Source organism: Mesitornis unicolor, unplaced genomic scaffold (genome assembly GCF_000695765.1).
Source record: "Mesitornis unicolor isolate BGI_N332 unplaced genomic scaffold, ASM69576v1 scaffold13347, whole genome shotgun sequence".
NCBI classification, from domain to species: Eukaryota; Metazoa; Chordata; class Aves; order Mesitornithiformes; family Mesitornithidae; genus Mesitornis; species Mesitornis unicolor.
The window spans coordinates 1-26549 of NW_010197207.1; the positions used below are offsets into that span (position 1 = coordinate 1).

General features: G+C 38.9%; 1 protein-coding gene across 1 annotated transcript; it reads left to right on the plus strand.

The window, feature by feature from the left end:
• The first annotated feature begins 297 nt into the window (after positions 1-297).
• Positions 298-25408, plus strand: CAMSAP1 (calmodulin regulated spectrin-associated protein 1). The gene is made up of 17 exons (XM_010188728.1): positions 298-460; positions 10973-11235; positions 11427-11588; positions 12416-12496; positions 16660-16801; positions 17558-17697; positions 17798-17894; positions 18312-18489; positions 19202-19296; positions 19803-19887; positions 20208-22650; positions 23095-23231; positions 23310-23518; positions 23610-23712; positions 24103-24218; positions 24445-24563; positions 24885-25408. The coding sequence occupies exons 1-17, from the start codon at positions 298-300 to the stop codon at positions 25185-25187; spliced, it is 4836 nt and encodes a 1611-aa protein (XP_010187030.1). The 3' UTR covers positions 25188-25408.
• The last annotated feature ends 1141 nt before the right edge of the window (positions 25409-26549 follow it).

Genomic DNA, 26549 nt, shown 5'->3' on the forward strand with positions numbered 1-26549 from the left:
CTTTCTCCCGTCGCCTTGGCAAAGGGCTTTCCGCCAGCGCATCCGCGGCGGGCAAGAAAAGGGATGCTCGCCCTGGGTTCAGATGTCTTTTGATTTCCGAGGGGATTTTAAATTGCTAAATAAGCCCTTCTAATGAAAATCCCGGAGGCTGCTGGGCCTGTGGGGTTCAGCCTGTCGTATTGTGCCAGCTGTAAGGCGCTGGCCATGCCCTCAGCCATCTCCTCTCTGCGTGGTTTTAAAAACACGATGGGATCGATTGCTTGTGTAAAAGTCCACTGTCTTTTGTTTTTGTTTTAGATGGTGGATGTTGATGTTTGTACGGGTGGAGATAGTACCAGAAGAAAAATGGATGCCCTGGCAGATAGTGCGGTTGAGATTGTCCCTTTGGAGCTCTATGATTCAGCCAGAGCAAAAATAGCTGCTAATCTACAATGGATCTGTGCTAAAGCCTACGGAATAGGTAAGATCACTTTTATCAGGAGGTTATTCTTGGATTTGTTCTTGCTATTTTTCTGTCTCTCTTAGCTTTTCAGAAGTAATTAAATTGGGCTCAAATCACCTTTGTTTTAAATATCATCAAATGATAGTCTGTGTTTTTGTAATGTTTAATGTTTCCTGGTACCTTCGACAGGAATAATGGAGCTATATGAGATGCCCTGAATCAGCAAACCTAGTGGTGAACACTCACAGACTGTGCTTGTGAAGAATGAATACCTCAAAATGTTTAAATCCTCATTTTAGTGAAGTAGACTTTCTTCCACAGAACTGTGTGGCTCTGCTTGCAGGCCCCAGGTCCATGCAGGCTGTGGGGCCTTTAGTGGGCTTCCTTGTCTGGTCACCTCGGCCAGCGGATGCATAGACCTTGATGCCCTTTGTATGCTCGGTTAGGACTGGGTTTGTTTTGGTCAGATTGTAGTTTTGGTTTCACAGTGAGCTAAAAAGCAATCTATTTATGATCAGCAGCATTCCTTTATATATAAGACATGCTGAACAAACAGGTACAGTTTGTGTTCTGTGACATTAAACAGCAAGTTACAGGTGATAGAGGAGCTCTTCCTTCCCTTATGTTGTCATAAACCTTTACAGTCAAAACATGAAAAAATAAAGATTCTTGGAGTATCATTTGTACAGTGTTTTCCTGGCATCTAATGAAATTTGCTCTTTTGTTTTGAACTAGATCTGTCTGTCTGTTCTGAATTACTGTTACTGGATACGTCTTGAGTTTAAGTAGCTTCATTATGAAGAAATATGATGGAATACTTGCAAGTTTTAGTTTATCCAGAACAAAAATAATGAAAACATGGTCAGAATCTTGTTTTGGAAAATGAGGTAGCCCTGTTAATCTAAGTCTAATTCACCAAACTCATAATATGCTTAATGGATTAGCACTAGCTTACTGTGTGACAAGGCTGAAGAAAAGCAGTCCATTCCTGCACTTAAATATTAATCCTTGTTGGAATATTTTTCCAAATTATTATTCTTTTTTAGTATTTCCAGCTCTGTCAGTGTGATAATAGTTGTAATGATTGTGGGGAAAATAGAAAATCATAGTTTTATACTGTTCAATATTAGTGAAGGTATTTCATTTGATGACATTTGAAAAACATGGTATTTCTGGGAGGGTGTTAGTAAAACATAACTTAAAGGAATATTTCCTCGTGTAAGTATTTTTCAGTTGGTGGAATTGTTTGCAATGTTTCCTGAAGGCTTTTAGCAATCAGGGATAAAATGGATATTCCAGGCATGGAGATGCACTGTTTATATTATGACTTTGTTTCAAAATATTTCATTACAAGCAACAAGAGACAATCCCCATTTATCAGATGACATTTGAAAAACGTGGTATTTCTGGGAGGGTGTTAGTAAAACATAACTTAAAGGAATATTTCCTCGTGTAAGTATTTTTCAGTTGGTGGAATTGTTTGCAATGTTTCCTGAAGGCTTTTAGCAATCAGGGATAAAATGGATATTCCAGGCATGGAGATGCACTGTTTATATTATGACTTTGTTTCAAAAAGGAAAAAAAAAAGCTCATCCTAAATTAAAATGGACTGGCATGGCTCCTACGCTGCAGAGGAGCTTCATGGCCTCGTGTGTCTTAATAGTGTCTGCTGGGTCTCCACAACTCAGTGTTGGATCTGTACATCTTGGACCAGTTAACAGCAAGTCTGTTTATGCACTTGGCAGCACAAACTTACGTTGAATAAATACTTGGTTTTCTTTTGGCTAAAAATTTTGGAAAAGAAACCCACCTTTCATAATGACAAGGATGTGATCTCTAGCGCAGAGAAGTCTGTCGAAGCATTTGCCAGTTTTTCTGCTTGTATCTGGCCTTGTTCAGATTATATTTTAATAGAAGTTAAATGCCATGAACAGTAAATAATAGTAGTTTTGCTGGAGTTTCTGGTATTGTGTGGTTGCTGAGCTCCAGTGAGTGAGGGGTTTTGTGTGTGCGTATCTTTTCAGGACCATGGCCTATGGAAATTTAGTTTGATTTTGAAATGGCTCCTGCGAGGCGTTGTCATATTAACCATTACTTCTGGAATAGCATTGCAAAATACTTAGAAATTTATAAGCCTCTTTTAGTCACAGAGAGATGGATTTAAAAAGGTTTCTGTGTGATTATAATTTTGAATAATATTTGAACTTAATATATGTTGTCTCTGGGGTTTTTTGTGTAAAATACGGGGTGGTGTTCAGTGGCTCTTGGGCAGCTCCTAAGCAATTGTGCATTTGTTATTAAGAAAATCTCACTAGGCAGATGAAGGTTTTGGGGTATTTTTTATTATTTTTTTCTTAGTTCTGGTCATTTTGAGGGAAAAAATGCTGCTCTGTTTATAATATGAAAACACTGTCGTATGTTCTGAAATAACTCTTTATCAGGTAGGGTTTCTATAACTTCCTTCAAGTAGCTCAGTAAAAAGTATTTTTCCGTAGTGTTAGATTTGGAATTGACAAATGTGAATTGACATAATTTTCTGCCTTAATCTTTCAAATACTGGTGCATATCCTGGTTTTCATTTTCGTCTGTGTAAGGCTAAGCTCATGCAGTGTGCGAATGGTCAAGAACAGGAATTTGATTCTAGTGTAGACTCTTACTAGAAGTCAGTCATCACTGCAGGTTTTACCTGAAACAGTGTTTTCTATTTACTGTTACAGGATATTTGAATTCTTCACATCTAAGCTGGCATCTAAGTAGGAAAATTGATCATCCTTTCTTTTTTTTCCTCAAGGCCATATTACTGAGAGCGTGCCTGATGTGTAATTTGGAGTGAAAGTCCTAGTTTGGGCTCTGTTTCATTTGATGATGCATTCTTCCTTTTTTCCCCCCTTCTGGCCATGAAGAGAGAGAATTTTGGTAGCCAAACAACTGAGCACAGCTCCCTTCTGTCTTCAACACTAGTACTGTGAGAGAGACAACCCTTCTTCTTGCATGGGAATTGGGCTGATGAAGGGTTTGTTTTTGGAGGCCTGTAGCCACTCCTGTCTCTCTGTGGTGGCTGTGGTTGTCACAGTTGGGCTCCAGAGGGAGATCTCAACTCTTTGTCCAAATGCCAGAAGTCAGAGGGGAAGGATGATGTGAAGGAAGGTCTTTCCCATTTGGTGTAACCCCCCCCCACCCCCCAAATAAATCTGGGAGCGCTGTCATGGATCACACTAGAAGTCTCTGCACAAACATCTGGAAACCTTCTATGCACTTAAAAGATGATAAAGTCTGTTTGGCTGAGACAGTAGTTTGAGGGAATGGGATTTGATTAAAACAGAATTATCTTTTCCATCAGCAAACTTTGATTAGCACCAAATGCGCAAAATTCAAGGAATTTTACTGGCAGTGTGAAAACACGATTCATAACGTTTAAGTGGCCTAGGAGCAAGGGTGCCTCTGAGTTTGTGCAAGTTTAGTTCGCAGGAGGTGAGTGTGGGAGGTTGGAGAGGCTTGGCGAATCTGTCCATGGGAGAGCGCGCTTTTTCGCAGGTGGTGGCATGAACCAGATTGCCCGGCGGTGATGAGGCTGGTGGGTGGACCTGGTCCTTCAGTGCCACTGTCCCTCGGACTCCGAGCGACAGCAGTCAGAATGAACACAGCTGGTGCGTTTTCATTTGGTACGACTTGGGAAAATAGACAATGGCAGTGAAAAACTTTGATTTTTCAGCAGGTTTAGTTAGTACAGCATAAATGGATCTGTAGAAATTGTTATCCATCATCATGGGTATAATATTAAAATTTAGATATGGAAGGAGTATATGGAAGTTTTACAGTGAGCAAGTGGGTTGTTTGCAACCCCTTCCATAACAAATGTTGCTGCTGCTTTGAAATAGTTTGTAAAATTCAGATTTTTCAAAACAAACTTGGTGTGTTTTACTTATTTATTAGGGCTAGGAGCTCTTGTGAACCCAAGACAAGATACAGGCAGGAAAGCCAAATGCTAATGTGTTGTAGGGGAAAGGAAAGCTATGGCTTTTTTTTGCCTTTGAAGTACTTAATAGGGTTCAGAGAAGAGCCACAAGGATGGTGAGGGGTCTGGAGAACAAGCCTGATGAGGAGCGGCTGAGGGAACTGGGCTTGTTTAGCCTGGAGAAGAGAAGGCTGTGAACCCAAAACAAGATACAGGCAGGAAAGTCAAATGCTAATGTAATGTGTTGTAGGGGAAATGAAAGCTATGGCTTTTTTTTTGTCTTTGAAGTACTTAATAGGATTCAGAGAAGAGCCACAAGGATGGTGAGGGCTCTGGAGAACAAGCCTTATGAGGAGCGGCTGAGGGAACTGGGGTTGTTTAGCCTGGAGAAGAGAAGGCTGAGGGGAGCCCTCATCACCACCTCCAACTGCCTCAAGGGAGGTTGTAGAGAGGTGGGTGCTGGGCTCTTCTCCCAGGTGATGGGGGATAGAACAAGGGGAAACGGCACCAAGCTGTGCCAAGGGAGGTTCAGGTCAGAGATAAGGAGGAAGTTCTTTACTGAGAGGGTCGTCAGAAGCTGGCACAGGCTGCCCAGGGAGGTGGTGGAGTCACCATCCCTGGATGTGTTTAAGGAGCGGGTAGACGAGGTACTTAAGGATATGGTTTAGGGGGTAGACAGGAGCGGTTGGACATGATGATCTCAGAGGGCTTTTCCAACCGAGCCATTCTGTGATTCTGTGTGTGAATACCTGTTAAAGAAGGTTTTACAATACTGTAATAGCTACCCATGGATACTGGTGGGTAGGCAGTTGGTAGAGGCAGTGTGATCATGTTTCCTGGGCTAAATTTCCTAAATTCCTGGCTTCCCTGCTCCTGTTCTCTGTCTGTTTTCTTCTCAGGTCCGTAGTAAAAATATTTTTAAGAAAACTGCTGTGTTTTGCAAATATTCATAGTTAAACATTTGTTTCTTTAGTAATGTCTGTTTCATAAGCACTGAATATTGCTTGCGTGAAGTTTACGGGGGTGAAGAACTCTATAATTACTGTTTTGTCTCTTCTCCTTCATCCAGGTTTGTGGCTTTACACTTGATCAAAAGATATGGTAATGAGAGTGCAGTCGCTCTCACCAGCAGTATACAAAGTCTTCGGGTTGTTTTGTTTTCTGCCTGTTGTATGTTAATTTTCATGCCTAATGTTATAATTTATAATATTATAGTTTATAATACACTTCTGTCATGAGAACCAACAAAGAATGTTTTTATTATAATGCAAGTGGTCTTAGTTGCTGAGAAAGTGTAGCTCGTGCTTGTGATCTGCAGGTTAGAGGACATCCATGCAGTGCTAAATAATTGTGTGAGCAGGTAGTGACACTGGTGAAATCCTACTCAGAATTTGAATACGCTTTGTTCTGTTTACCAGGACGCTTTGGCTCTCTCTCCATGTGAAACCAGTTCTTCATGCTTCTGGAGGTAAAATAAGATCTGGGGTGTATCCACTTCTCCAGTTCAAGGGATAAGTAGAATTTGTTCAGATTGCTCTATTTTTCTTTATCAAATCATAATCAGGTATAATTGTTGAATAGGATTTTTGTAAGTGAGATGGTAAAGAAATGGTCCCTACACTAAAGCAAGGAGAGGAGAGTGGCAATTATTGTGTCTCTGATGGCTGTCACAAGTGAAGTTATTTTTGTAATCCTCTAAACTTGTTTTACACAATGATTTATGCTTGGGACTGACAGTTTTTTGAGAGATTTAAGCTCATGGATATGGTGGAACAGACCAAAATAATTGCTTAATGAGGAATTGTGATGGTTTATTTTTGAGTCTTTAATCTCTTACAAAAATATCTGGTAGAGGTATCTCTCCAGTAGTCTCAGTGGGGCAAGAGCTTGTAAGAGTTCATGGTGCTGGAACTTGGAAAAAATATGTTGTTACTTTGTTTTTATAAGTGTGGGAAACAGCAGAAATGAACGTACTTGCTCTGTAAATAAGCTGACTGCAAGGCAACCAAGTAACATGGTATAAAATTTACATAAAATCCATGTGTGAAAGAAATCCAGTCAACTCTGATACTGAGTGTAGTGTGATAAATTCTTCAACAGTTCTTGATAGAAAATGTTGGACAAAATGAATTAATGATGTATGCCTTCACAGAGCTGGTTATTAGGTTATGTGCCATTGTTGTTAAGTTACTATAAAAACGTTGGTAGTTTTTAAGCTTTATGTCTTTTGAACACCTCAGTTGGTCTAAAAGTGGCAACTGTAAAGCTTGTGTAGCACATTAGGAAAAACAGAGGGTGTTTGCAAGCTTTTCAATAATGTGTAATAATACCATAAAAGTGACTTCCTTTTGGAATTAAGATCGTGTTGGAGATCTTTTTAGAAGCAGAAAAAGGATATGGCTTAATTGTTTTTTGGTTCACTTTGGTACGGTTTGTTAAAAGGGCTTGAGCAGAAATTTTTGTAGCCGTAGCTTAGAAGTTAATTGAGCAGAAGTCAATTTTTCATGTTGATTTTTCCAAATTCCCAAGTACAAATGTCTAAAAATGTCATTTTTAACGAACAGAATTTTTCTGAGTTCTGTTATAGGTCATGATAGTAAGGTGTTGAAAAAGATGCTTATAGAAACTGGGACTCAGACTGGGACACTTTCTCCAGAAGAGCAGTGACACGTTGTGCTGTGAGGAAGCAGAAAGTGTGTGACATGTTTGGAGTTTGCCCAGTCCATAAAGACTGGGGAGAAAAGGTATCCGTTGTACCAGTGGCTGTGTGTGTATCCATGGCGTGTGTAATAGCCAAAAATCTCAGAAATACCTTGTGACTTCAAGAACAGTGTGGCAATTTTGACATTTTTAAGGGAGTTTTGGGTCATGAGCAGACCTGGGTGCTGCAAGTGGTTTATGTGGAGTTATACCACAGATAAAAGTAATTAGCAGAGATGTGAAAGATTAGATAGCTCTCTTATGTTGCACTTTCAGATGCAGATTTCAGATATTGAAGATATCTCACAATTAGAGCGCTTTTTTTTTTCCCTCTGTGGCTCTCTAGGAAGGCTGTGTTACTCTGTTTGTGGTAATGGCATTGTGTGCAGTCCATCTACAGCTATGATTTTGGGAAGTTTCTCAACTCTGTTCTGTACTTCTATAGCATCCTTTTTGCATTACAGCTTTTCCTGCCATTTATTTATCATTTATTTGTGTCTGCCGTGTGGGTTGTATGATTATGTCCGATACATAGTACATTTGAATTAAATAGTTAATTACTAACTAATGTTAGTAATAACTAACTAATATTAGTATTAGAGGTCTTGAGTTCTTTTTGTGGTTTTTACATCTTAGAACTGTGGGCCTTTAGTCAGGACATCAAAGTAGCTACAAAACTGTTCATTTCTGTCACAGATACACAAATTTAGTCAGCAGAAGTGTTGTGTACATCACGTAGAAAATGAAAGTTGACAAGTGTTTACAATGAAATAGGTTGCAATTATGGGAGGATTAATGTTTACCAAGTAACTTCTTATGATAGCATTCAAATTATTAGTCCTGGTAGTAGAAGTAATTCCCTTCCACACCCCTGTATCTTTAACCTTGGTCAATCCAAATCCATTAAGTCCTTAAACAATTATATGGAGATCAGAAACAGGAAGTTAGGGGCTTCTTCAGTACAGAAGAAAAAGATTAAAAGATTTCAGATCCCTTGACTGGATGTTCAGACTAAAGAATGGTAACCAAGAGATGAGGTGTGTGTGTATATATATATATATATATGGATTCTCATAATGAAGAACTAGATCCATTTATAAGCTTTGAAAAGGCTTTCAAAAATCATTCCAATATTGCCAGTTTAAATGAAAATTAATGTGGGAATTCTTAGTGCCACTGCTACGCAGGAAGCTGAGCATCGTATTCCAACAGTTTTAATAGTTTGTGTAAAGATAGATTGTATCACTTGGTATGTTAGTGCTGAGAATGCTTTTTGCTTTCTGTAGTTATGAACTATAAAATAATCACAGTCTGCCATGTGGAAAAGGGCTCTGAAGAGGCCCGGCTGAGCCATGTGTGCTGTGCGGAGGTTCAGGGCTCTTTGTCCATCCTCTCAACCGGTCACCTCGGCTGCCCTGCGCTGCGGGGACCCTGGAGCTGGTGGAGGGCAGATGTTCCTGCTAAACCCCTCCTCTAAGTACTTCACATTTCAGACATCTCAAATTTGCATAATTTTTTTTTAAGCCTTTAAAACTAGCAGTGGTGCTAAAGCTCTTGCTGAATGTGCTACTTAATGGATATTTTATAAGCTAGTATTCTACTATTTCCTTTCACAAATAGTTCTGGTAAAAAGCAATGTATCTTTGATTGTTAAAGGTGTAGGTGCATATAATGAAGCTAAGATGTTGAATTGTGAGCTGCTTTATGCTTTGATTTTTGGATCTTTCCTCAGTCTTTAGAAATGGAAGCTCGAGTTCTCCTTCTGGAAGTGGCAATGACTGTTAAATGGAATTAGCTTTCAACAGCCTTTGATTTTAGGTCGGGTTGACTAATGTTAAGAAGATTAAAAATATTTGAATTTAGTATCCATTTCCACTGAAAATGGATACCCACAGTAACAAATGCTACTTGTGTAGTGCCAGTGGAGTTTTATTGTGTCTCTTCCAACCGTCTTCAGTATATAGTCCATATGTCACAGCATTCAGTGTCACGTCAAGGAAAAACTGGGATATTAATTTTTAAAAACTTAGAAAAGCTTTCCATTTTAAGAAGTAGGGGCAGTACTGTATGACTAACTGAGAAGCTGTTAGAACTGTCGCAACAACACTGTTCTACTACATATTTTTATTCGAGTGAGGTGTCCTTCTGGCGCATGTAATTGATAACATTGTGTCTCAGCTTCTCTTTATGAACATTAAATGCAGTGCACAAATTATTTTGCAGTTCGAAGAGATGCTATGGGTAGGAGCTTTTTCGAATGGGGAAATTTAATTATTCTGGAAATGAGCTGAATGAAAAGTAAATACACTGCCAAATTAATAATTCTTCAAAGTGTAGATGTACGTATTTAAAATGAACTGTTGAAGTGACTTCTGGGGAAGATCTTCGAAGTGACTGGATAGCATAAGATAGAATTTTATGTTTGAAAACTATGAATTGTCAGGCTTCTATTAAGACAACACGCTTGAGGCTAGAAAGTTTATTTCCTGGAGTGGAAGACTGCTGGTTATTATAAAGATCAATAGCTTCTAGTCTGATTGCTGAATATGAATAGAAAGATTTATTTTGGGACAGAGCTATTTTTAACTTGTTTGATGTCTTTTCAATAATATCAAGAACCTATTGCTTACAGCAGCATTTCCTTTCACTTTCAACTCTTATGAACAGTTTACATTTGCTGTGTGTTGTGTTACAACCCTTAGCACCGGCAGTGCTTCATCTACCAATGTATGGATGTGAAATGCCTTTGACGTGTTTAGAGTGATCAGAATATTTTATATATATTTATATATATTTAGGTAGTTGCTGTTAGGGCCTTCCTTTCCTGCCAGCTATGAAGCTGCGCTGATCTGTAGCAAAAGTGGAAGTCTATGAGGGTTGGGAAGTGGTGGGGAAGAAGTGCTGTGTGAGGATGAAGTCTTCTGTATTGTTTATTTTAACTTGTCTCTAAATTACTACATTCAGGATCTGTGTTTGGTTTGATAAAACCACGAGACAACTTGTGGAAACTGCCATTCCAAAAGGAGTTAATTTTAGACTTGGTTTAAAATTCATGTTGAATCCAAATCTACGTGGAATGGTTTTGCTTCATAGGCTTTAATTTTTATATAAAGGCTGAAAAGCTGCAGTAGTTGCTTCAATACTTCTGTCTTCAAAAGCACAGACACTCAACTCACTGGAGACGCCAGTGTTTTACAAACCGTTTGTAGAAGGCTCAAGGTTTTAGTCAGGTATTTTGGTCTTTCTATAAACTTTAGTGGTTTAGAACTACTGTACACTTTATCAGTGTTTGGCTGGCCCCTCTTAGTGACTGAGTGTTGCAGTTATTTAATTGCTATGCACGTGTGTTTTGGGATATTGCTTGAAGCAGCTGTAAATTTTGCTTTGAAGTTACGTATACTTTGCCCATCTGATACACAGAGCATTTTAAACTGTGATCCAAGTAAATGATTTATAATTCCAAATAAAATTCAAGTACTAATAATATGCACTAATGAGGTGATAGTGTATCGTTGGGATTAAGCTGCTTCCTATTCAGGGAAACGGGTAGAGATGGGTAGAGGACAGTGGGACTTCTGTCTGTGTTGAAGTGCTTTCTTGAAAGGGACTCTCGACAAAGCTGACTGGTCACGTATAGGATTTTTATTCAAGTATGTACATGGCGAGAGCCAACTGTATCTGCTTTCCTTAACTGTAAGCACAAAGGCCTATTGCAAACTATTTGCAATACGAAACTGCTGACTTAATAACATTGTGTTTTTCATGCTTGATATATTTTTATTGTTCTTTCACATGCTATCTTTGAATTTAAGTGAAGATGTTTCCTTCTGTTTATAACTGATGCCACGTGTCGAAACTTTTCTTTGTTGTTTCAGACAATGTCCCAGAGGAGCTGAAGGACCCATTTTACATAGACCAGTATGAGCAGGAGCACATTAAACCCCCGGTCATCAAGCTGCTGCTGTCCAGTGAGCTGTACTGCCGTGTCTGCAGCCTCATTCTGAAGGGGGATCAGGTGGCTGCGCTGCAGGGACACCAGTCGGTGATCCAGGCTCTGTCTCGAAAAGGGATTTACGTCATGGAGAGTGATGATACACCTGTGTCTGAATCTGATCTGGGCTGTGCACCAATCAAAATGGTTAGCTTAATTAAATCCACCTAATGATCTTCTTTTTATTTAACGCTAGTTAAAATAGTTAATAGAATGAAGAGCTCTTAATTTCTAGGTCACTAACCTCAGGAATTTTTCATTTTAAGTACAGTTAGTGTATGTAATTTTTTTTTCTTAAAGGATTTTATTTTTCCATGCTCGTTGTTTTCTTCTTTCAGAGTTCTCACATGGCAATGATCGATGCTCTAATGATGGCCTATACTGTGGAAATGATCAGCATTGAAAAGGTGGTTGCTAGCGTCAAGCGTTTCTCTACATTCAGTGCCTCAAAAGAACTGCCCTATGATTTGGAGGATGCAATGGTTTTCTGGATTAACAAGGTAAAATTTACTTTGAGAAAAACATGCTGTTTCTTAGTGTCACTTTTCAGATTTTTAAAAAAGTTCTGATGACCGTTTTCCTTCCATCTTTCCTACCTGTGCATTTCTATCATCTTTTCCACTTCAGAAGAGAACTGCTTTAATTACCGTGTTGTTACTTGTTACCTCAAATCCAATGGTAGTTGGTTTTGGATCCTCCTAATACAGACTATTATTAGTGGTACTTGATTCCCTTACTACTGCAACATATCCTGATTTCATCTTACTGCTTGACTTCCCACAGTTTCCATATACATTGGGAAAGAGAATCAGACTAGCAGGGAAATGCAGTTTCTTTTTCTTAGGAATGCTGCAGTAAAGCTGGTACATTTTTCAAGAAAGTTTTAAAATGAAGATAATTAAGAACTATGTTAGGAAAACTGTAGAAATGGGGTTCTTTATTTTCAGACAAGCTGCCATGAGGGTTTTTTATTTTAAGTGATGCTTTGTTTCACATTAAATAACAGACTCAATTCTGACTAGCTTGGATACATTTAACAGAAATATTGAAACATTTCACAGGGTGGAGGTTAAGTTACTGAAACCCTTTAGAGTGACACAGAGTCACCTTCCAAAGAGGATGGCTCCTGGCAAACCCAGGATTACCTTGTTGCGATTGTAGCTACTGCCAGTAACATAGTTGGTCATGAAAACTGTTGTAACACATTGTTCTATGAACTTTGTAGAATGGATTGATCATTAAGTAAGGGGAGGAAGAAGAAAACTTGACTTTTGGAAACGTATATTCAGAGGTATTTTAATATCTTTTCTATGCTGTGCCCTTTTAGGTGAACCTTAAAATGAGAGAGATAACAGAAAAAGAGATTAAATTAAAACAGCAACTAATGGAAAGTCCAGGACACCAAAAGGTAAAACAGATTTGTCTTCAGTTGATATTTTCTATATTGATGATTAATGGGTTTAAATATAAGTACCTGAGTATTTTCTTTGTCAGAGAAATGAGGCATCCAGTCCTTGAAACTTGTGAGATGTTGTGCATGCCATTTGTTTGAGTCTATCATCAGTGCCCTTCCTTTCCTTTCAAGCCCACTGGTATCTTCTGACTTTCCTGTATGTTTCAGTTGAACTAAAATAACTTGTTTCAACTTAAAAGAACTTGTGTCAACTTTACGTGGATAAATACGACTCGGCTTTCACAGCACAAAATATATGTTACATATTTTGAAAGCTCGTGGGTCATGCTCATTTTGCATGGGTTAATTGTCTAATGTATATTCAGAACCTTACTCAAGTTCTATCTAGTAAGCATACTCTTGGCATTCAAATGTTATATGTGTGTGTTTGTAGTATTTTCCACCTTTTTCCCTTGAAGTTATATCACAATGCACTAGCATTGCAAAATATAGTACACTTTCATTTCTGGAGAATGTAAAAGAGATCTTTCTCAGCTATAATGTATCTCAGCTACCTGAGCTCCCAATTTATGATTTAATCAAGCCTTAAGAAAAACTACGTTCTTGCCTCCAATTGGCGTTGGTGTGCAGAGGGGATTGAAATATGACATGTGAACAAGGCACAATTGTTTACTGTTAGTGGCAAAGGTTTTTTTATGTGCTTTTTCTGTAAAACAATCTCCTTCGATGGTAAGGGGCTACAGAGCTGTTTAATTTAAGAGTTGTGATCTGAAGGATCTCTTTCACTTTTTGATTCTGTATTGACTTTTGGGTCTCATTTTAATATTTTTAAATCTAAATTTCTGGGCTGCAACCTCTCTAAAATATGAAAGTGTTTATTGCTGAAGTGCATTTAAATATTACTGCTTTTAACTTGCATTGCTGATGTTCCTTTCCTATTCCTACGTTCCTTTCCTTGCTTCCTGAGCAGTCTCCTTCCAAATGGTATTGGAAATTAGTACCTGTAAGTGAACTACTTTTACACCAGTTGTCATCCACAAAATCATCGCTTTTTAAATTTCTTCAGTGTTTGCGTCCATTACAACGTTTCTTAGGCAGTCTTTTAAAATAACAAAACCAAACTTCTAGAAACTTTTGGGTCCTCAGGCTTAGTTTTCATAACATGATTTTTGCATACTATGCAGCATATAGTGTAATCACTTTACAGCATTTCAAAATTGTTTCCACAGTGCAGGAGTGAGGGGAATGGAGTAGCAGCAAAAAAACTAGAAAATAAATAACAGTTGGAGTGGTTGCATTTACTATTTTAGTTATAAGTAGGCAATTCATCACAGCACTAAGGTGATATAAAAGCTGGTCAGTTTAAATGGTTGCATAGTCTTTGAATTCATAGTTAAGATACCCAACTGTTTGTGGAAGTTCATTAAATAATGCTCTTGCACAGGTTTGTAAAACCAGAACACAGTTATTCATTGAGATGGGGTGAGAAGATTTGACAAACCAGTCTGGACCCGTTAGGATGGTTGCTGGAATTGTGTGGTAAATTAGCGAGACTGGAGCTGGCACAAGGGGAGGAAAGACAGTTTACATATCAGAACAAAATACTTCTTTTCTTTATGGTGAAGTATGAAAATGGAATATCAATTCCACTCTTATATTCTTTATTTTTTTATATATAAAAGAATAAAATTATACTTCTAAAATACAAGCCTTCTTGCTTTTGGCCAAGTTTCCTGGCTTTATTTCAACTTGCAGAGGTTTTTCATCGTTCCTTTGCTTTCCTTAGCCTTGATAGCCCTCGTCTGGATTTGGTGGTTTTCGTTTTCTCTCTGGGGAGGTGAGAGCTGTTGTTTCAGCTGCAGATCTCAAAGAGCAGCGCTCTTGGACACAGCAGACTTGACGGGGCCATCACCTGTCCCCAAAATCTCTGCCTTTCCACAGAGAGCTCAGTCCCACTCCTCTCCCTTATCTTTTATGGATGGAATTGAGTTGTGGGATGTTGCTGAGTAAGTTGGGTGTAAAGGAAGGAGTAAATCGAGGTTGTCTCACTGCTGGTCCATTACCACTTAGATCATGCTGGTTTACTGACAGGTTTTGCAGTCTCCATAGCAGTTGTCACACTGTGTCACTTGTACATTTCTTCTGTTGTGTGGTGTTTTTTTTTTAAGTATAGTTATCTGTATTGCAGTAGCACCCATTTCTGCACTTCAATGCATACAAATGTCATTGTATGTATGGAGGAGGAGAACAAACCACAAATCTTGGCTTAGACTATAGGAAAGAATTCAGAATTTTTCAGTGTAAAAGACTGAATGGTTATGAGAATACTAGTTTAGTAAAAAGTAATAAATTAAGTCCACTAAAAAAACTCCTTGATAAATTTGTTTCTTCACCAAGGCTAAAATAAACAAGGATTTTAGTTCTCAGTATTGATTGTAGTTGGTTTAAATTCCATTTAAGCTTATTGGAAAGGAAATATTTGCATCTACTTTGCATACAGGAGAAATTAAAATTTAGAAAGAAGTTTCTGAAGTTTATCTCTAAATGCTTACTTTGACTAAGTGGATAAATGAACCTTTTAAGCTACCCAGTTCACCTTAGTGTGCATCCTTACTTTATTGGACTTAATGACCACATTTCCAGTGCATAATGGATGTTGCTGATGCATTTTGATTTGATGTTCGTATTTGAATAATCACCATCGTGTGTCTCACTGTTTCTTTTTGTGTAAGCCTGATCTGATGCATGCCGTGTCGCACTGCATGCTGGAACCAGTGGAGTATGCTCGAGTGGTACAGTATGATTCACATTCCATTACATATTTGTGGAGTGCTCCAGGCTGGGGAAAAACATAACTTACACCTGGTAAAAGGACAGGAAGACTAGCATTAGCATGTAGACTTAGTTTTTAGAGTTGCTTGCCTTTGCCAGGGAAGTTAATGTAGCACGTTTATATTTGTGCCAAATAAATAAATGAAACGGGTTCTTATTACTCTGATTGTAAGTGATCGTTGTTCCTTTGAACGTATTTTTTCTCAGCCTGTGCCATCCTGAATTCCACGTATGAGTCTGTGTGTGTTTGTGTAGAGCTTTCCCAGGCTGTCCTGGGAGGCGTGTGATACCATTGGTAAAATCCAACTTTCCTCTAACGATTAAATGCATTCTCTGTGTATCTGCATGTTAGGCCAGCCCATCAGTCGAGACAGTTTGTTGTTAGATGCTCAGTGGCAGTAAAGCTCTAGAGTGTAAAAGCAATCTTTTTCCAGCACTGAAAGGTGTTCCTGCCAGGCTCTGTAGTGCATTCATCATTCATTTGCTTGCCCGACCGCTTTGCTGCTCAAACTTAGATACAGCCTTCCAGCCTAGCTGCTGTGTGGGTGCTTAGTAAGTCCCAACACCAAAACTTCTCTTGCAAAAACTGCAAGAAGCAATGCCAAGATTTGTTCTTTAGTTGACTGGCTTTTAACTGCTCTTCAGCTGTGCTCCACATTATGTGAGGGCTGGGGGGTGGTTTGCAGAAAGGTGAGACGTTGATTTCTAGTGAAATCAAGGAGAGATTTGCCGTTGATTTCAAAGGCCTTCTTGCTCCTCTCGCTGACTGTTTTTGGAAAAGGCCATGTTTTCTTCTTTTGCATGACGTTAGTATTTGTGTACTGGCTTGCAGACATACGATGTTCTGAATCTCTCTGAGAGATCTTTGCTGTCTGTGGACATGATGGCAAGTCTGTGGATGTATGAGAAATCACCAACTCATCTGAATTATTTTTTGCTCTCTTTTGGGTTTTTGTTTGTTGTCTTTTTTTCCCCCAAGCTTTTAAATGTTTTCACCTAGTTACCTGTGTCTCTTTCTTTGGATCTGCTGCATTCATGCATCTGTGTGGAAGGATTTTTACTTAAATTGCTTGTAATAAGTTAAAATGTGTGAATGGCGCTAGGATGCTTCCAGATACAAGGAGAACGGTTAAAAGGGGAGCACTGTATTCTTCAGAATTGGCTTCCATTGAGAGTAAAGTACAAGCTGTAAATTGTTTTTTGACTGAGAGCAGAATGCTGTAAAGGATCCACCGTAAAGAGTTTCCAATGCTTAACAAAAATTCCTTTTCTTTCTGTTTTCCCCTCTTGTTGCCATCATATGAACCCTTGCTTTCTTTCGTTAGGTGCGTTACCGAAGAGACCATCTTTCAAGCAGGCAATTGCCGTACTTTCCTTTGCTTGAAGACTTGATGAAGGATGGCAGTGATGGTGCTGCTCTTCTAGCTGTGATACACTATTATTGTCCGGAGCATATGAAATTAGATGGTATGTAATAAAGGTTTCTAAAAAAACACCAAACGTTTCTTCAGTCTTTGAAAACTGAACTAGAAATACATTATCAAATAAAAATGTGACGCGTCTAATAGGTGCTGGACTACTATTAGCTGATCCTTCTTATGTTCTTCTGCAGGAGTATGTAATTTGACGTTTTAAAATCTAGATTTTAAAATAGTTTCTCCCAGGCTTCAGCAGTTGTCACTCTTCAGCACAAACATGAGTTCTATTTCCCAGATAATGGTGTTGGTTGTTTTTTTTAATAATTCAATGTCCTTGTTGCATTTAGCCTCTACAAATCCTCATTCTGTATTGGTTTCTAAATTCTCAGACATGTTGTACCTTGCAGAGCTCCTGAATGGTTTCAGAAGGAACTAGCACTGTGAATCCTAGGAGTAACCTTTTACTATTTGCGAATGAGGGTGTTTGTTTTTAATTGCTTTTGCATTTTGTCATTGTGTGTGTTCTTTGTAGCCTGCTTACCTTTTCTGTTGCTGTGACAGACAGAATCCTATCTGGATTCTAAAATGAACGCAAAATTGGTACTGTTTTATTTGTGGTTTTCTTCCTCCTTTTTAAAGCACTCTGGTATTTAAGAGGTAGAGAAATGTCACGGGGAGCCAATGAATATTCAATACTGGTGCATAAGCAGTCTGTGAAGTTCCTGTGTGCAGTGTTCCTGTTAGCTGTAGGTGGAAGGTTAATGCACTGGAATGGTGTTTTTACTCCTCTTTCTCACCTTTCTAGATATTTGTTTGAAGGAGGTAACATCAATTGCAGACAGCCTCTATAATATTCAACTCTTGAGAGAATTCTCAAATGAGTATCTAAACAAATGCTTTTACCTCACATTGGAGGACATGTTATATGCTCCTTTGGTTTTAAAGGTAAGAAACATAATGAAGGATATATTTTAAAATAAAGTGAGGTAAATCGTAAGTATTTTATGACTGTGAGCTGTGTTTTTTCCTGTTTTTTCCGTTTTAGCCTAACGTCATGGTCTTCATTGCGGAACTCTTCTGGTGGTTTGAGAATGTCAAACCAGACTTTGTACAACCACGAGATATTCAGGAAATAAAAGATGGTAAGTTTTTTAGCTCTTGATAAATGCTAGCGTGTTATTTAAAAAATACTTTCATTGTAGTGAAACTGCACAGTGGTGTTTCCTTTGGAGTTTTGTTTTTACCCACACTTTCTGCTTGCTGGGGATCTTTGGAAGCAGTAAAAATGGAAGGAAAGCTAATCCTAGATCCACTTGAGTTCTAATTTTTTGAATGAGGTAATTTTTTTTCCCTAAAATAATTGCTTAATTGTAACTTTCTTTCCATTAAGGCCACCTAAGATACATATTTTAAATAAAGACTAATCCTTAAGGTTTCATTTTAGTGTTGTGTCGTAAAGTTTTCATTCTAACATACTGCAGTCTGAACACTTTTCCCATTCTGTTTTGCTATTTTAACGGCCACTATAGGTTGTATTAATGTTATATATGTGTGTACAGTTAAAACAGTGTTGCAGCAAAAGAGCAGTCGCCCGCCTGTTCCTATTTCCAATGCAACCAAGCGCAGTTTCATGGCCAGCCCCGCTACCACGAGTCCCGCGGAGCTGCAGCCCTCGGCTCAGGCAGGCCCTGAAGCTTGCAGTAGGTACTACCTGCACCCCGAGGAGCCTGACTATCTGTAAGTCTGGTTTCATATTGTTTAGACTGACCTTCAATTTATGATTCAGTCTGGATAACCTAGGAATTTCAGCTGCTAAGTGTTCTGATTTTGCTGCAAATTGGCTGAATTTGAGTTGTGTGCAGTCTCTAAAGTATTCTCAGTTCTCGAGTTCAGAGAAATGCTTTGCACTGGTATGTTTGAGCTTTGTTTGGCAAATGCCAGTAAACCCCACCAGTAAATGTCACCATTGTGTTACAGATGAAGTTAGTCTAATTTCTGTTTTGAAAAAAATGTGAAACATAAGAACTCTTCAAGGAGCTCATCTTTACTAGCTGTGTTCTATGAATGATGATGAGAAAAAAAATCAAACCTTAAATAGGTTAATAATGTACAAGAAGATTAATGACAAGGTTTTTCAGCTGGCCTAAGTTCAATGGCAAGTTGTTTCGGCCTTTACTTTGTCTCTAATGTACTGTTTACATAAGCTACATTTTAATTCTGCTGTATTTAGAAGCTTAAAAGGTTTGATTTCAGGCAGTAGGTTTACTTTTGCGTTGTTAAATGTGAAAACCTTTTATTCTCTTTAAGTAACTTCTTCAACATTAAAATTAATGATATATTATTGTGTTTTAAAGAGGGCGGGGGTAGCTATTACCAGTGTAACTTTGCAACGATATAATTTCTCATTATAGAAAAAAAATAGTAATGAATTTTTGCTTTTCTGAATCAGTGGTAAAGGAGGAAGCCCTGCCTTTAGCCCTTCCCATCCACTGCTCCCTTTGAGACAAAAGCAGCAAAAATCTTTACAGGGAGAAGACAGCCCTGGTAAGTCTGCCTTGAATTTGCGTTTCAACAGGCAGTCACCATCAGTGTCAATACAGTAATGAATAAAAATGACATTTCGTAAGTGTGAATGATCTAAAATGGAATTAAACTGCAGTCAGTCAAGTGGCAAGCGTGTTTAGTTTGCATAAATCATCTTTGTCTGTATTAAAAGATTTTAAAGATCTATTAAGAAAGTTACTGGATTTTAGATTTTTTTAATTTTTCCTCTCATGAATGAGCTTATTTCTCAGGATCTCAAGTGAAAGAACTGAGACTAATAATGTCAATTCTGTGAATTCCTTTCTGTACGGAAAAAGCCACTTGTTCATAAGCCTAGCAGTCTTTTTTCAAGCTTTGCCTGTCTGGCTTTGGTTAATATTTCAGCAAATTTGTTTTCTGCTGCCATCTCTTGGTGAAGGAGTTTATTATGTTTGCTATTAAATACCTGTAAAAGTGCTGGTTTAAAGACCATTTCTAAATAGTTAACCATTTAAAACACATTTCAGGTCATCGTCATCGTTCCAATTCTCTGACCCGTGTTGATGGGCAGCCACGAGGTTCAATTCTTGCATGGCCAGAGAGGAAACCCAGGTAACCCATGCATTTCAGTATGACAACAGTGCTTAATGAAAGGACACTGTGAAAATTTCATTGTGGTAATGTGGCATCACTTCCTTAAAACGGGACCAAGAGTTGCTTAAATTTGTTTTCTTTTAATGCACATTTCCAGAAATGACTGATTTTAGGGTTGTGATTGTCAGTAAGCACTGTTGTAAATTTAAGTATCTGGAGTTGCTATTTAGTATTGCTGGACACTTTTGATACAGGATACATTTTTCAAATGGAGGAAAGAATTTTAGCTGTCTATATCATGGTCCTTCGTTCAACAGATTGTAACTTATCTTTTCTAGGCCTCTGTCTCAGCCAACACCATTTGCTCTTCATCATTCTGCCAGCAGTGATGTGGACCCTGGGTCTGGTGACAGCATTAGTCTGGCTAGATCAATCAGCAAGGACAGTCTTGCTTCAAACATTGTTAATGTCACTCCGAAAAATCAGCCGCATCCTACATCAACGAAAACGAACGGGAAGAGCTTGCTGAACAACGTTGAAATTGAGGATGAAGATGAGGAACTTATTGCAATAATCAGATCTGAAGAAAGGCCAAACCGTGGTGATCCTGAATTGCCGAATGCCTCAGCCAGGGTGCCCAGCATAGTTGCAAGTGCGTGGTCTCCAAAAACAAATAGCGAGACTTTAGAAAGCAAACCGGACAGTTTTCACTTGGAGCCCTTAATGCCTGCTATACTAAAACCAGCAAAGGAAAAACAGATAATCAATAAAGAGGATGAATGTGGGGAAGGGAAACAAAGGAGTTTTATAACAAAGAGATTAAACGAGGGACACTTGTCTTTGATTCGCAAGAAAACAAATAGCAGTCATGGTGACCGTGACCATGACCTCAATAGGACTTTTACTCCGATTTCCAGTTCTGATTTCACTCCAGTTCCAGATCCTAGCGCTGCAGACTCGGTGGCTTTGCTGGAAGCAGGGTTGGAAGCTTCTAGACCTTTGGCGAGTAGCAGTTTAGATCCCTCCGCTCAGGAGCTGTCCTCTGGAGGATTTTTTCTTCATGCTGCTAAATCTGATGATGACATAGCGGGTAAAGTCAATGTAAGTTATGTGAAAAGCCTCAACCTGCGTGTTCCGGATACTACGTGGACTATGGTGAGACAGGACTCTGATTCAGATCTCTTAGACATAGAAGATGCTGAGCAGGATTTGGTAGTCCTCGATGACCATCCTATCGTCGCTAAATACATCGGTGAGGAAGAATCTGCAAAACTGCAGGAAGATATGAAGGTAAAAGAACATGAAGATAAGGATGATGCTAGTGGGCGTTCCAGCCCCTGTTTGAGTACAATTTCTCAAGTTAGCAGTGTGTCAGTGGCTAGCGGGAGTGTCCGAATGACCAATTTTGCAGAACGGAAGCTTCAGAGGCTAAATAGCTATGAAACAAAGTCCAGCACAAGTAGTTCACAAAAGACCACACCAGATGGATCAGAAAGCTGCCCAGCACCACTGACCACATGGAAACAAAAGCGAGAACAAAGTCCCAACAGACAAAATAAAGATAATGTTAATCTTTTAGCTTCTGAATTGGCGCAGCTTCATATGCAGTTGGAAGAGAAACGAAGGGCAATAGAAGCTCAGAAGAAGAAGATGGAAGCCTTATCAGCAAGGCAACGACTAAAATTGGGCAAGGCAGCTTTCTTGCACGTTGTTAAAAAAGGGAAATCTCCTGATGTTCCACAGGCACTCAAACCAGAACATTTTGCGAAAGAATATTCTCGGCACAATGGTGAAGAGTTGGATGAAGTTTCTTTGGGTTCCAAATCCGAGGAGTTTCTTGTCAAAGAGGAGGAGAGAGAAGAAATGCTTAATGACTCTCAAGAGGTAACAAAAGTAAAAATGCAAGAAAGCATAGCTTTTGCTGAGCAACATAAACCAAAAGACTCTGCTGCTCTCCATGATTTGGAAAAAAGTAAAATTATTTCTGTTGCCCTCCTAGAAGACAATGTTACTGAAGTGGATATAAATGAATGTGATCTTTCTATTGAGAAACTAAACGAAACAATCAGTACACTTCAGCAGGCTATCTTAAAGATTTCTCAGCAACAGGAACTGCTTATGAAATCTCCATCAGTGCCATCACCAGGAACCAGAAGTAACTCTCAGGACCAAAAGATAAAACCATCAATTCATTTTGTTGAGCCTCTGTCTCCAACTGGATTGAACAGTCTTCGTAAACCACCTCGATTTGGTCAAGGAAGGGGTCCTCGGTCAGGAAGACCGGCTGATCTGAAGGTCGCAAAGGACAGACAACAAAATTCGACACGTGTTAAAACCCCGACGCCAAGTCTAGAAACTTTACCACATTTAAGACCATTTCCATCCAATAGCTTGTCAAAGACGCCGACAGAAATCAGCTTGGAAAGCAGTCCTGATCTTGGAAGTGGTTCTCAAGAAAAGTGTTTCTTTGACACCTACAGACTTCACGATGAGAGCAATCAACGGGCACTCATTCTCTCCACCTCCAAAGATGCAAATATTATTTCTGAAATGAGCAAAGAGGTGAATAACAGCTTCAAGGAAACGGGGTTGAATTCTTCTGATGGCTCAGGAAAAGAAAATGTCCCAGTGGATGAGCCCCTGAGAAGCAAGGCCAATCTCATCGAAGTGGACTTGTCGGACTTAAAAGCTCCAGATGAAGGAGAACTTGAAAGCCAGGATAGCTCTACAGATATCATTAGTGAAGGCGACCAGAAGTCTGGTGTGGGGTTCTTCTTCAAGGTAGATACATTACCTGTGTGTATTTGGTTATTGTCACACATTTACCCAGCATTAGAAGTTTTTTCCACTTCATTCTTCAGTGTTCTGGTGGAAAGCAGTACATCCTGGTTGCAATATTAGGATTTTTTAAAAAGGGCGTTGGAAAAAAAAATTGCTTGTGGAGAGAAGATTTTTTGATTTAACTTATGAAATCCGGTCTCATTAACTTTACTAGGAACCGGGATTAACTTTGCTTTTCTTCTTTTTTCCTTTATTTCTTAAATAGAAGAAACCCAAACATTGTAAATACTTAGCACAAAAGAATCACAGAGTGCAACGGGAAGAATTTAATGTCTTAAGTAATAGCTTATGTTTTCCTGAAATCTTCCTGGAATCCTCAGCAGTCTTGTGATGTCCAGCTTAATCGATTTTCTTTAATACTCTCTATCCCTGTGAATTTTGCAGGATGAACAGAAAGCAGAAGATGAGCTCGCAAAAAAACGTGCAGCGTTCCTCTTAAAACAGCAGCGCAAAGCTGAGGAGGCTCGGATTCGGAAACAGCAGCTGGAGGCTGAAGTTGAACAAAAAAGAGATGAAGCTCGGTAATAACGTGTGGAAAAGAATACTTTTTAAGATGAGGAAAATTATTGTGTGTTGAATGTAATGTGTTTCCTTTTCAGTCGCAAAGCTGAGGAGGACCGAATACGGAAAGAAGAGGAGAAAGCTCGAAGAGAACTCATCAAGCAAGAGTATCTAAGGAAAAAACAGCAGCAAATTTTGGAGGAGCAGGGACTTGGAAAGCCCAAAACAAAGCCCAAAAAACCCAGACCGAAGTCGGTCCATCGTGAAGAATCCTACAGTGATTCAGGGACAAAGTGTTCTTCCACACGTAATGACACTGATTTGTTTGCTCTCACAGAGCCTGCAAGTCTGCTGTAACAAAATGTGTTTCACATTTTTCTCTCTATTTTGTTTCGTAGCTGATAATTTGAGCAGTGCTCAGTCTGGTTCCAGTCTGTCTTTGGCCTCTGCAGCAACAACTGAACCCGAAAGCGTGCACTCTGGTGGCACGCCATCTCAGAGGTGAAGAGAGAGGCTTCATTTTATTCTTTAATTTTTTTTTACCATGTTATGAAATAGCGTTGGGATTCAGTGTTGTTTGCTTTAGCTCGCCAGCATAGAGGCACAATAGCAGTTGGTGAATTCATCTTCTGTTTTATGTGGCTGCCAACTCCGGTGTTCTGTACAAACTTGTAATTTTGTTTTCTCCCTAAAGAATAATAGAATTTTTGCTTTAATAACCTAGCAGGGAGAACGGGACTGTTTTGGAGGAGGAAAAGGGACAATAGCCTGCTCGATTCGGGGCCAGTGACGGATGAGTTGATTGAAGATTAGAAGGGGAAAAAACATCTTGGCTTTTTTCTTTAAATTATTTTTATTATATTTTATTTAAGTGTTTCTTTTCCCCAACAGAGTTGAATCTATGGAGTCCTTACCAATACTGAGCAGAAATCCTAGCAGAAACACAGAAAGAGACTGGGAGAATGCTTCCACAGCATCTTCTATTGCTTCAGTGGCAGAATACACAGGTGACTGTTTTGCTTTAATTTGCGCATCTGTTATGAATAGCAAGGTAAAAAGCTGTGGTGTATTTGACATTGTTATTTTTGAGTTATCATCAAGTGTTTTCTGTTTAACATCTTCAAGTTACTGTAGAAAAAAATTAAGGGTTTTTTTTTTTCTACTTTTGATGATTGAAAAACTGGATGCTCAGAAATGTAGGGCAAATAATTTTGACTTCTTTATCTTCCTTAGGTCCAAAATTATTTAAGGAACCCAGCAGCAAATCAAACAAACACATTATTCACAATGCTATATCTCATTGCTGTCTTGCTGGAAAAGTGAATGAACCGCATAAGAATTCAATATTGGAGGTAAACATTAAAATACAAAGCTATTAATGCACTCACACTAAGATGCATCTGTAATCCTCGTTTCCTAACCCCACTGATGCCATTGCCTAAAATGTGCTTTTCTTGAGAATCTTTTACGTCCCATGACTGTATGGGCTTGGGGAAAACATCTTCCTGTAGTGTAAGCCTGTGGAAGGACTGACGAATCATAGTTACTGCTGTAGGGTTTAAAATAATCTTTAAACGCTTACTCAGCTATATACCAAAGCTGAAAGTTTGGCATAACACGGGAATTTTCACTGTGACCAATCTGTGGATACGTTTGCTTGTTTTTAAATGCAGGAACTAGAAAAATGTGATGCCAACCACTACATCATTTTGTTCCGGGATGCTGGCTGCCAGTTTAGAGCACTTTACTGCTACTATCCTGACACTGAAGAGATCTACAAGCTGACGGGAACAGGGCCAAAGAGCATCACCAAGAAAATGATTGACAAACTTTATAAGTACAGTTCGGACAGAAAACAGTTTAACGTGATTCCAGCCAAAACCATGTCTGTCAGCGTGGATGCTCTCACTATCCATAACCACTTGTGGCAAGCCAAGCGACCTGCAGTGCCAAAGAAGACTCAGACTCGTAAATGACACTGAGTTCTTGGGGAAAGGATCACCGAATGGGATTGTGTCGAAAGAAGACACGTTTACTATTTCCCTCCTGTTTGGTATGAAATGTGCAGAACCATAAACACTTTTTAAGAAGCTTCTAAACAGAAACCGTGGATGCAAGTTATTAAGAATGAAGGAACGTTGCCAGTGTTTTTTTATGAATGATAAATCTGCTGTTACACCCAATGCTAACTACTGTGGCTTTCAACTGATGAGGGACTGTGCATGTAGCAGGATCTTTAACAAGTGGATTTCCTTTTACTTGAAGCTTTTCATCGGTACAAATTGGGAATAAATTCGTTCTGTTTCCTCTCCACCTCGCTCTCTCCTTTTCCCTGCCATTCTTAAAGTTGGCAAGCTCCAAACTTCAGGAGAAGGATTGATTGAACAGATCTCGGGTGAAGTGTTTTGGGTTTGGTTTGATTTGGTTTTTTTAAACAGTCTTTAGGGAAATCTTCCTTTCAGACTTTTTTGAGGAACTATTTAATACATCCAATTGTTGTACTGTATCTACTGCCAACCTAAGTCCAGCTCTCCGATTTCTGAAAAAAAAAAAGCCCCAACTCGTGCTGCTCAGAACAGAGTTTACTTGCAGTATCTGTTTAGGATAAGCATTGCAAGGATTGCAAAAGCCAGTCTTTTTTTAGATAAAAATGGTTCGCAGATGTAAAGATTCCTGGAATACAATCATGAAGAGGCATCCAGGTGCTACTAGCTGGAAAATACCTGACTGAAACTTAAGGCAAGCTGAACGGAGCACAGTTATTTCTGATTTCAGTTTCAGGTAGCGTCCTAAAGATTTGTTTGCTTTAATAAAGATGGATTCTGGTAGGTATAGAACATTTCCACTCTGAGCACGCTACTCCTGTACGATGGTGCACTTAATGATCACAAATTTTAATGTTTTTATTACATCATGCAATGTACTTCTACTTTCCTCGTCCTGTCTTTATTCTGAATGAGCAGCATGCTCTAAAATGAAGAGTGTGTTACGGTTTTTTTTTTATTTTGGGTGATAAATTAATATATATTGATTTGTTTTTCTCATTTACGAGCAATTTTTAAACAGAGACATTTTGCATTTCTTTCAGAAGCCCAAATAAGTCGAACGGCTTGAATTTCTTTTCATGTTGAAATATTAAATCTTGAGTTATGACCTTAAAAGTCATCGTGTTTCAGCAGATTAAATTTTTGTCTGTGGTAACAGGGTATATTTGCAGTTCAGTTCTGTTTTGTTTTAATATTACCATTTCTGGTTTTGGCCCCAGCTAGACTTTGGGTAGGTTTATTACCTGGTTTAATGTGCTACATCCAGACTGACACTACTACCTGTGGGTCGGG

Bases quoted from the DNA above. Each gene is read 5' to 3' on its own strand.
- CAMSAP1 (XM_010188728.1), top strand. From the start codon at position 298: ATGGTGGATGTTGATGTTTGTACGGGTGGAGATAGTACCAGAAGAAAA. The intron at 17,698-17,797 runs GTAAGAAACATA...TTTCCGTTTTAG, and splicing joins ATGCTCCTTTGGTTTTAAAG to CCTAACGTCATGGTCTTCAT. The intron at 24,564-24,884 runs GTAAACATTAAA...TTTTAAATGCAG, and splicing joins ATAAGAATTCAATATTGGAG to GAACTAGAAAAATGTGATGC.